This window comes from Ranitomeya imitator, chromosome 1 (assembly GCF_032444005.1).
Source record: "Ranitomeya imitator isolate aRanImi1 chromosome 1, aRanImi1.pri, whole genome shotgun sequence".
In the NCBI taxonomy this organism is placed as follows: Eukaryota; Metazoa; Chordata; class Amphibia; order Anura; family Dendrobatidae; genus Ranitomeya; species Ranitomeya imitator.
Genome location: NC_091282.1, coordinates 1179619692 through 1179631809, shown reverse-complemented (window position 1 = coordinate 1179631809; position 12118 = coordinate 1179619692). Strand labels below are relative to the sequence as shown.

Sequence of the window (12118 nt, the reverse complement as noted above, 5' to 3'; positions counted from 1 at the left end):
AGGATCGGGGTAGAAGTCTGTCATTACTCTATGTGACTGCACTCTTGTAAATCCTTACAGAACGCACTGTGCACACTGTCAGGATTCTCTGCGGTGCGTGACCACAAATATGTGACTTGCATACCTGTGGTCAAGTGCCGACTAGACGTGTGCAGCCTCGCTCTGTACAAGTGTATTGAGTGATGCCGTGTACACGTCTAGTCGGAATGTGGCAGGAAGTATGCAGCTCCCATTCTTGCAGTCAGATGACCGCCCATTCCCGGAGAATCCTCACAGCGTGCACTAGTCACAAGTCTGCGTCACAGAGTGACAGCAGACTTGAGCGCCCCAAGCCTAGGCAACCCCTTTAAACAGGAAAAAAAAAAGCTAAATAGTGTCACTCTTTGTGGTTTGTTGTATTTCATGCGGTATTTATACATGGCTATGAGCACACATGTCAAACTGAGCTTACAGAGAGCATGCCACCAGGTCCGACGTGTCCAGTTTTTAATCTTTTATTCCTGATACTCCATTGAGATTTCCATTTTTTCTTATTAATCCACCATACGGTTAATGAGATATGCACATTTTTATTTAGTGATAATTTTGATTACCTTACCATAGGACTCGTTGGATTCCTCGGGGGCATGTTTTGGGGGGTGGAGCATCTAAAGACACGCCCCCGAGGAATCTAATGCGTCACACCTCCTTAGAAAAGACCATAAAAAAAGAGCAAGAAATAAAAAAGGTTCATCTCTCTCTTTAATAGTAATGTATGGCAGATATTAAAAAAAGAAACAATACTCAGGCGAGGAGCAGGAATAAAAAGAGCAAACACTGGACACTGTTGACCGATCCTCTTGCAGCGGTACCTACTGTTACATGTTTTTGGGAGGTCTGTAGTGACCGTACCCCAATATGATCAGTATCAGTCATCATATCTGGCCATTGATATTCAGTAACCAGGATCTAATAAAATAATGTCTATTTGGATTAAAAAAAAAAAAAAAATGGAAAATAATAACTTTCCACATCTTGACTGTGAAGAAATGTTGATTAGTGCTGATTATAAAGTGGTAAGAGTACGATCCGCTAATCAAGGCAGAAGAAAAAAAAAAAGAAAAAAGTATAAATTATCCTTTTTATGCGACAACACATCTGCCACCATTTCCAAGCAAATGTATGCAGAAGAGTTTTAATTAGTTAAAAAAAAAAAACAGATGCAGGGCTCTAAAATCAGAATATATTTTCATGCGATCATAAAAATGGGATTAGAAGCGGAGATCTGATTGGGTTTGGATAAATTCATTTTGATATAGCGTGACTGTGCACCTCGCCGCTGAGGCCGGGAAGGGCGCCTTCATCAGGAGTGGGAACCGGGAAAAAAATTGGCTGGATCCGTTATCGGTAGTAACTCGGTGTAGACTGTTGCCTTTTGCTTCTGGGTCAGAAAGTAGCTCATTCGGCCCCCCATCCTCGCCATACAGAGCACACTCTGATCAAGCGTGCACAGCTTCTCTATGGGGAGAGTGGAGTCCGGTCATGCACCTCCGGCGGCACAAAAGGACCGGCTGTCCGAACAAACATGTCTGAATCTTTTCTCCCCCGGTAAAAAGAAAACAAGCCCCTTTTAATTTGTATCACTTAAATGCATAAATTTGAGACTCAAAATTTTTGCACCATTTTATTGTTTTACAGGTTCCTCGTTTCCTTGCCCACTCAACATTGATGTGGTCACATCAGGGCTCTGGAGTCGGAGCCCATTTTGGTGGAGTCGGTGTCATGGAAATTGAGGAGTCGGAGGTTTGGCTTACCGACTCCACAGCCCTGGTGGTCATTGATCATCAATCAGCTGATAAAAGCTCAGAAAGACACATAAAAGATAAAAACTCCCGGTCAGACCATCATAGGGAGCTTACTGACCGATTTCCAGTTGACTCATTCTGTCACCAACAATAAACAATGCAACACAGAGGCTAAAGGGGGCAAAAACTGTGCAGGAAAGTTTAATAAAAAGGAAATATTTTTATCCCCCCCCCCCCCCAAAAAAAAAAAAAAAAAACACATTTAAAGAGAAAAAAAATGTCCTTTAAAAAGTGTACAGTTTAGGCTCCTGTTACCCCATTTTTAGCAGGGTGCTTAAACGTGTTCCAGCCCAAAATCCTAGGAGAAGACTGATACACGTGCGGAGGTTTGGTTTTAGTGAATAAAATAAAATAAAAAAAAGAAAGAAAATCTGAGCTAGGCTCAGTCTGCGGTCCAGGGGAGGAGGCATGGCGGCACGGCACATCTATACAGTGACGGATATAGGGCCCTCTGCAATCTAAAGGGCCACTAAGCCTGCAGCGTTCGTGCCAATATTCACAAAGATGGGTGTAAATAGAATACTGAGGATTGATATTTTTTTGAACAGAAAAAAAAAAAAAAAAATGGTAAAACTAATTTCTACTGGTATTCCCATTGGCAACCAGAAATGGCTTATAACCGGGAATAACAAATTAAAGGGGTTATGTACCTCTGGGGCGTAAATGATCTCACTGATGGATTCTCAGGTAACTCACCTGGCAGCCAGCTATAGACAGTATGAAACCCCATCGCGAATATCATTTCATTTTTTTAGCCCCAAATACATGCATTTAAACTGGAATTAAAAAAAAAAAAAACTATTCCCCCAAAAAGGGTAATACCGTGTCTGCAAATGTTTGTATAATGAAAAATTGAGCAATATTCCCCCCTCCCCAAAAAAATGTTCTATATGAACTTTTCTTGATGTCTTTTAATGGAAACCTGCATTGCTTGTCTGCAGGGGAAAAAAAAAAAAAAAAAGCTCGTCCCGGTCAAGGGGCGAATACAGGGGTGCAAGGCTGGTGCTGTAATGACCCCTGCGCCTGTGGGTGTAAACAAAGAAGGCTCCTTTTGGCAAGACAACAAGAGGAGAGCTTAAAAAAATAAATAAGATTACAGAAAATATTAGAACATTGTACGTTTCCATTAATGAATGCGTCATCTTTATTCGCTGAAAATGTATATATATATATATATATATATATATATATATATATATATATATGCACACGCATATATATTATACATACTACAGTATGTAAGCACACATTATAAATACACATTACATATATATATAAATAATTCTATTAGAAAATATAGAAAATTGTATTACACATATATATATATATATAATATCTATCTATCTATATATATATTTATATTATAGCATATTTCTTACCATAGACCCACAAGTGTACAGAACGTCTTTTATCTCAAAAAGTCTGACTTTTAGAAAATCAAAAGTTACCGTATATATTATTATAATATTGGCGAGTTTAGATCATCATCCATATCCCGAAAACTAAAGTCCAACCAACATTACGACAGATCTGGTACTTATATTTACGGCAGATTTTTTTTTTTTTTTTTTTGGCCAACTATAACTTTTTTCCAAGGTTTTCTTTTTTTTTTGGTTTTTACCCCAATAATTGAGAAAGTCATTAAGCAAAAATCCGGTAGGTGCATTACTAATATTTTGGATAGGGAATAGGCGGTGTATGAGGAGGAGACGCCTAAAACCATCGCCCCCCAAAAAAAATAAGAAAATCAAAGTGCAAAACAGCTTTTTGCATTAACCATTTACTTGCCATTTCAACTGAGGAGCCACAGAGCGGGCGGGAGGGGATTTACAAGACGAGCACAGCTGATGACTGACAGACAATAGACAACTCTGCCGCGGCTCTTTTCGCCGTCTGTAAGGAAAAGTGTTTGACAACCTGCCTGTCCGCACACGTAGAGGATTGTGCCGGAGGCTACGGACTAAAGACAAGTCGTCTCCATGGTAGTAAGAACCCAACTTTCTCCGCAGTAAACGATCACATGGCAGAGACATGCCGGGCTGCCCGTCCCAACCCGTCCACCCCTGCTGCAAACATAGGCGAGGACGACGAGAGCCCCATCGCCTGGCACCCAGCACTGGGTCAGAATAATGGGATGTAGGAGCCACTTAAAATGTGGAAAAAAAAAAATCAGATCCAGTTGTACATGGGAAAACAAAATCAGCGCTGCTACATCAGTCCATTTCATTCTAGACAAAATAATTCTCAAATAATAAGCAGAAAGCGGTCTTACCTCCATCGGAGACTGTGGCGGCCTGCGGGAAAGAAGAGAGAGACATGAATGGATGCAAAGACGCATTACAACGCCCCCTTCCCAAAAAATAAAAAAAATATATATATATATATGTTGTTTAAATTAAAATCTAGAATTCAAAATGGTGAATATCTGTCAAGTCTGAAAAGCAGGATAGATTATGATACATTCGCGGCTTAACACGTCCATCTGATTAGCAGCTTTGCTCCTCCCTCCCGCCAGGAACAACAGAGCGACTGACTCCTCCTCGGATCATCAGAGTCGCCGTCCTATCAGTCACTCGCAATTTATTGGGGAAAAAAAGCTGCTTTTGCATAAAAAAATAAATAAATAAATAAAAAACACTAATTAGGGCCGGGATAAAAATACTTCGGAATGATTTAAATTCGGCAGATGTTCTGTAGCGGGAACGGAATAGGGAGGTGAACGGACAAATCCTGGGGCGGAGAGTGTCACAATTCAGCGCACCTTCCCCTCCGCTCTCGGACACCTTCCCTCATTGATGGACACTTCTGGGTTTATAAAGGAAGAGAAGGGCAGAGATTGCTGGATGACAAGTAGGTGGAAGGTGCGCTGAACCGTTTGGCCACGGCAGGGGTGCGCCGAGTGTCTGTGCTTGGTTTGAGCGGTCATTTTGTGATAACAGATTCCCTTTAAATGGAGCCGTTTTTTGAAAGACAGTTTTTCTAACTCTATGCAACCCCACTGATATCAGAAATAATTACATGCAGATCCTGCGGGTCCATAGTCATTGGGCTGTGCCTCCAAGGTCAGTGGCTCTTTTTCCCCCAAATGCAGCTTGCACTGGGAATGGATGGGTTTTCACCTACCACCTCTGCAGACTGTCAGCGGTGGCCGAGCATGAGCAGTGCGTTTGTAAGTGTTAATCTAAAGTTGGCCGGATCTCTGGAGCGCTGTATAGCACGCAGCATCGAAGGGCGTACACTTCAGCCCACCGGTCCAAACATTTTACTTTTCCGAAGCCCACCGTCTCCATCCAACAAATTTAGGGAACTACCACGCGGCTGCCTGTTATCTCTTGCCGGTTTTCTCATACATATGAACACCGTGGACTTCCCGGTGCCGGCACGCTGGCTGGCCAAAACCAGGAGTGGAACAATCAGAGGAAAAGTATAATACAAACATATGCACCTCTCCGGCATTTATCACCCACTCCTGGTTTTGGCTTACAAATACTGATGTAAAATACTGACCAAATACTGATAGTGTGACGGCAGCCTTAGTGTGTGAAAGATGCAGATTTCGGGAAATAAACAAAAAAGCATTGATGGTTAAAATCGTCAAGGAAAAAAAATAAGCAGCATGTGCATGAGATTTCAGAAATGCCATTCACTATCTTAGTACTGCCAGCTCCTGTTGCGGTCAACAGGGAATCCTGACAGGGCACACTGCGAGGTCTCACAAGTCTGCAGTCACAGAGATCGACTACAGACTTAAAGGGATTGTCAAGTCTTGAAGTTTAAGGGTTTTTTTTTTCCCTTTCGAAGCATATGACTCCAGTATGTGAATACTATTCTGAAAGCTGAGGAACAACCCCGGCAGGGAAGAACTTCATACTTTTTTAGATCCTCTGTGAAACTACAGTATTATTCGCAAAAATATATCTCCCACCATAGCGATCACACCACGCTTTCAGGAGAGTTGACAAGTTGGTGCCGCAATGAGGATGGTGTATTGGTGGTCTCCAAACTTTCCCTGAAACAAAACAAAAACCTATTCGTAACTTCAAAAACTAAAAAAATAGTAAAAAAAATATATAATAAAAATAGATTTTTCCTGTAAATTCTGGAAGGAAAACCCCCTATAGGATCCTTATGATGTAGTCACACAATTTTGTAGTCGAGAAGAAAAAAAGTTTTTCAAGAGGGATTCCCTTAAGAGGCTTTCCAACCGTGTATTTGCGGCTAAAAATTAATTTTTGCAGTTGGATTTTGTTAGAAATGATGCGCTGTCTATTGCAAGCTGCGGAATGAGTTAACTGAGTATCAGTCAGCGAGCTCAATCTGACAGGAGGAGATTTTTTAATGGTTATTTGCTTTACTCAGTCGACATATGACCAGTGACCACATCAAAGTTAAAAGTGCAGGGAGACAAAATAATCTGGAAAAGCCAAACAATGCAAATTTTTAATGAAACCCAATTGCAGAAGTGTTTTTTGTTTTTTTGTTTTTTCCTTAAGTTTATTTTTTCCCACATGTTGTTTTGCATCATTTCAAGAATGGAGCAGATTCCTTGTTTTTTGTACAAGTTTTTCAAATCTCAGTGGGGAAAAAACCTCTTAAAAAATAAAAAAATAAAAACGTGCAGTATCTACAGCAAAGTGGATTTTCCATTGAATAGTTTCTATGGTTTTCTATGTGGATTTGTTTCGTGTGGCCCCATCTGTTAATGGCAGCCATATCGGTAGTCGCCCACGTTTCCCCAGACATAGATATATCTAAGAAATTGCAGAAGAGTTTTTGAAGAGGTCGCTCCTTTCCTGACCTCGCGACCTGTAAAGAACCCTACACAGGAGGAAATCATTGGCTTTGATGAATGGTGCACTGTATAAATGACAGGGCTGAGCGCACGGCAGCTTCATCATCTGCCCCATCCTCGGTAAGGGATCAAACACAATCATCCTCTTCAGTGAGTCACAGGCATGTGGCGCCATTTGTCACCTCAGGTGTGACCACCATTCCTTCCTACCCAGGATAACCCCAGTGATACCATGATGGCAGGAAGGGGGCTCCTCACAGGGTCCTGGGCCCCATTTGCTGCCATTTGTTTGCTGGCAGATGAGTATCCAAACGTGCGCCTCCTCTAACACTAATGACTTATACATGAGCCTGTGTTTTATGTGGGGCCATCGCCTGTGACAGGAAGATCACTGCTTCCGAACCAGCAGCTGTCGGGCAATCAAAAGCCAAAGTCAAATGGAAGGCGGTTAGGTTTGTCAAGATCTGGTAAAATGGCCCCATCACCATAAAAAGGGCATATGCCATAAGGGCCACCATCCCTTTAAATGCAGCTTCCCACTAGATCACATGTTAAGTTGCCCATACACATTAGATCTCAGGTCAAGAGGAAAATATTATTATTTATTCATATAGCGCCATTAATTCCATGGTGCTGTACATGAGAAAGGGGTTACATACAGGGTTATAGATATCATTTACAGTAAACAAATTTCCAATGACAGACTGGTACAGAGGGGAGAGGACCCTGTCCTTGTGGACTTACATTCTATGGGATAATGGGAAAGAGACAGAAGGTCATGGGTGCAGCAGCTCGGGTGGTTGGAGAGGCCGCAGCTCGGGTGGTTGGAGAGGCGGCAGCACGGGTGGTTGGAGAGGCCGCAGCACGGGTGGTTGGAGAGGCAGCAGCTCGGGTGGTTGGAGAGGCGGCAGCACGGGTGGTTGGAGAGGCGGCAGCACGGGTGGTTGGAGAGGCGGCAGCACGGGTGGTTGGAGAGGCGGCAGCACGGGAGGCGGAGAGGCGGCAGCACGGGAGGCAGAGAGGCGGCAGCACGGGAGGCGGAGAGGCGGCAGCACGGGTGGCGGAGAGGCGGCAGCACGGGTGGTTGGAGAGGCCGCAGCTCGGGTGGTTGGAGAGGCGGCAGCACGGGTGGTTGGAGAGGCGGCAGCACGGGTGGTTGGAGAGGCGGCAGCACGGGAGGCGGAGAGGCGGCAGCACGGGAGGCAGAGAGGCGGCAGCACGGGAGGCGGAGAGGCGGCAGCACGGGTGGCGGAGAGGCGGCAGCACGGGTGGCGGAGAGGCGGCAGCACGGGTGGCGGAGAGGCGGCAGCACGGGTGGCGGAGAGGCGGCAGCACGGGTGGCGGAGAGGCGGCAGAATGGTTATTGCAGTTTGAAGGATCCGAGGGTGGTGGATAATCGGATGTATTGAGGCGTGGAATTTCAGAGGATGGGGGATATTTGGAAGAAATCTTGGAGGCGGTTGTGTGAGGAACGAATAAGTGTGGAGGAGAGTAGGAGGTCTTGGGAGGATCGAAGATTACGTGAGGGAAGATAGTGGGAGATTAGTCCAGAGATATAGGGAGGGGACAGGTTGTGGATGGCTTTGTAGATCAGTTTTAGTAGTTTGAACTGGATTTGTTGGGGAATTGGGAGCCAGTGGAGGGATTTGTAGAAGGGAGAATCAGGGGAGTAGCGAGGAGAGAGGTGGATTAGCCGGGCAGCAGAGTTGAGGACAGACTGGAGTGGTGCAAGAAAGTTAGCGGGGAGGCCACAGAGGAGGGTGTTGCAGTAGTCGAGGCGGGAGATTATGAGGGCATGCACAAGAGTTTTAGTAGATTGAGGGCTGAGGAAGGGACGGATTCTGGCAATATTTTGTCTAATATATTATTATTTAAGGATTATGGCGGCCTACCGACTCTCCCCTCATGTCAGATGCTGGGCAGTAGAAGGATCAGACAGATGAATTTCAACATGCCCAATCCTTTAGTTTTCTTGAAACAGCCAAGATCCCATTGGTCTGACCCAGACTTGCACAACATTAATCATTCACTAACATAAGCGAGGGGCCCTTATAACGTTCTTGCACTGGAGACCCTCCGGTTATGAGGGCATGCTCAGAGGTCAGAGATTGAAGGGGTTGTCCAGCTTTGGGAGCAATATTTTTTTTACTTATATGCCTGTATTTGGGTCTAAAAATAATTTTGGCTAAAACTCTTACACAGCTTAACTCCTGTAGGGTCTGTGTTGTATGTTCTATTGCTGGCTGTAGAGTGAGTTAACTGTGAAACCGTTAGTGGGCTCATTTTTTACAACTTAATGGGTGAGGCTAACTTTTTTTTTTTTTTTTTTTGGGGGGGGGGGGGAGAGGCGGGGTGTTAGGACCTCTGCTGATTTAGGACTGCCGACACATCAAAGTTGAATGTGTAGAGAAATACATAAGGGGCTACAAAAAGCCAGATACCAGTCTTACTGAATCGGGGGCCACATGAGCCGGCAGAGGTCGGATGGTGCAAAATGTTAAATGAAACCCAATTGCAAAAATAATTTTCAGCCTCAAATACATGCATATAAGTAAAAAAAAAATAAAATATATTTCCATGGTATGTATGCATTTTATGAATTATTAGTACTGGGGATTATACCAGCCGGTTTACCATGTATAAAACACAACAATTAAATCCCAGCTAATTAGAGGGTTGTAGTGTACAGTAATAATACGGGAACACAATTTAGGATGGAAAATTCCATTTTTTTGCCAGTTTGTTGACCATTTTAGATTTTGCTTGAAGATCTGGGGCAACACCAACATTTCTAGGGGAAACGGCTTCCGAAAAAAAACTGCATCCAATGGAAAGAACTCCAAAAAGAGTGGTGCAGACCCCCCTATCGTACACCTATGGCCACCCTACTACATTGCTGTACATGACAAAACTTATTGTTATTCCTTAATTATAGTCCTTTATCCGAGTCTAAGCTGCAGCAAATATCGTGTACGTACGATAAATCTAATATTGAAAGTAAAAGCAATTAGTAGTAGAGAAAAGGAATCGATAATGAGGAACTGCCATTTATGCGATTGTCTGAAGTGACAAAAGGTGACGGATCAGTGTCCCTATCCCCCCTCTCCACATACAAGTTTTACGTTCGCCTCTCACCTTATCATCAAAAATATTAAAGGTCTGTTTTCTCCAAATTCCTTTCTTCAATCGCGGCATGTTAGAGGAGAGTTTCTCCGGGGCACTGCCATAACGATGAGGCAGGAAGGACGTCCCGGGCCCCGAACGCCGCCTCTACATGCTGAGGAATTCTGCTGATCTGCGCGATTACTCAACGCTCTTGGCAACTGGAAAGCGAAGACTTCCCTGTCTGGTGAGGACGGCCGTTCCCCAACATGTGTCTGTACAGGTAGGAACATGAAGCTCCAGCAAAGGGAATTGGACAACACAATCATGTATGGAGGATCCAAACGAATCCCGTAGAATTGAGCGCTGGCAAAAAAGGCTACATGTCGCCTGTCCCAAATTTGCCGGGATAATCAAAACATTTTTAAAGCAGCCCAGGCAAATTTTCAGTGATTTCGGTAAAAAAAAGAGGGAGGACATATAGTTTATACCAACCTTCCCCACAAATAAGCCAAGACATGGACAAGAACACCACTGACATTCCTCTAATCCACTGTCTCCTTCCACAACACCACGAACATTTTTACGCTGCCAGCACGGATGTTGGTGACTAAAGCCCCCGTCACACATAGCGAGATCGCTAGCGAGATCGCTGCTGAGTCACAAGTTTTGTGACGCAACAGCGACCTCAGTAGCGATCTCGCTATGTGTGACACGTAGCAGCGACCAGGCCCCTGCTGTGAGATCGCTGGTCGTGTCGGAATGGCCTGGACCGTTTTTTGATCGCTGAGGTCCCGCTGGGTAGCACACATCGCTGTGTTTGACACCTTACCAACGACCTCGTTGACAGGACGTCCCATTGAATCGTCATGAAATAGCATCGTTGTACAGGTCGCTACAGGTCGCCGCATCGCTGCTGCGTCGTTGGGGAGATCTCACTGTTTGACATCTCACCAGCGACCACATAGCGACGCAGCAACGATCCCTGACAGGTCATATCGTTGTCAGGATCGCTTAAGCGTCGCTATGTGTGACGGGGCCTTTAGGCTACTTTCACACTAGCGTTTGTTGTGCCGCACAACGGGTGCAGCGGATGCATTTCTCCGATGCATCCGCTGCCCCATTGTAAGGTGCGGGGAGGTGGGGTCTGTCGGCTGCAAAAAACGTTACATTTAACGTTTTTTGCTCCCGGCGGTCCGCCACAACACGGCGCAACCGTCGCAAGACGGTTGCGACGTGTGTCAATACGTCGGTAATGTAACTCTATGGGGCAAAAACGCATCCTGCAAACAACTTTGCAGGATGCGTTTTTTCCCCTAAACGACGCATTGCGACGTATTAAAAAAAAAAACGCCACTGTGAAAGTAGCCTTAGCTGGTCCGTTGCAGAGCTGAGAAGTGGACAATTGTAGACGGGCTAAGATGAACTTAATACAGCTGCCCTGATCACACTCATCCGCCGCAATCTCACACTCATCCGCCGCAATCTCACACTCATCCGCCGCAATCTCACACTCATCCGCCGCAATCTCACACTCATCCGCCGCAATCTCACACTCATCCGCCGCAATCTCACACTCATCCGCCGCAATCGCCGCAATCTCACACTCATCTGCCGCAATCTCACACTCATCCTTACTGATCTCATTGATCAGCAGTGATCTTGAAGAAGTCATAGACGTTTACATAGCCCTATGTATATCAATCCAGAAGTCGCCTTTAAACAGTGAACTTCAGTCTCCCCAGGACTTTATTCATCCACGGAATGAATGTTGGAATCCATCCAATCATCTCCAAAACTAAGGGTGAAAAGTTCCAAAACTGCCCCATTCACCAGAAATACCCCCATTCAGATGATCGGAAACGCTTTTTCAGCCACAGAAATATCCACAACAAAATTTGCAGGGTGGGAAACAGAACATAAGGTGGAGAGAAAGTTGGCAGCCAGACTACTTTCTCTTCCGATTCCCTCATTTGCAGAGGTGCTCACGTCGGCAGAGCGTTCATGCACTGTCAGCCAGAGAAAGCCACTGCCATACTCCTCTGGCAGCAGCTTATCTCTCCTGAAAAGAAAAAGCCTGACCCTTGACTCCACTATATCACCCATCGGGAAACAGTCAGGAGACCCCCACACACAGATGGTCGGCTGATCCCGCAGAAAAAAGAAGGTTTGGCCAACTACAGTCACCACTCACAGCACAGAGAGTGGTGGCTGTAAGCAGACACCGTCACTTTAACTGACAGCCAAGTCTACAGTGTATCAGTGCAGACCGGCTATCAGTCAGTGTCAGGCCGTTCTTGCATATGTTGCTCACAGTGCTGTGATTGGTGACGAAATCAGAGTCAGCAAATCTGTACGACAAAGCCGGCTGCGGCCGGGC

The 12118-nt window shown here is 45.0% G+C and overlaps 1 protein-coding gene across 5 annotated transcripts in view; it reads right to left on the bottom strand.

The window, feature by feature from the left end:
- RGS12 (regulator of G protein signaling 12) overlaps positions 1–12118 on the bottom strand; it is a 193622-nt gene that overhangs the window by 62570 nt on the left and 118934 nt on the right. For 4 of the 5 annotated variants that reach the window (XM_069744749.1, XM_069744748.1, XM_069744751.1 and 1 more), the window contains one exon: positions 4117–4138. In XM_069744749.1, the coding sequence (XP_069600850.1) occupies positions 4117–4138 (22 nt within the window). Of the gene's footprint in view, positions 1–4116; positions 4139–9771; positions 9922–12118 lie in introns of those variants that run through there. The other variant, XM_069744753.1, reaches the window with a different exon arrangement.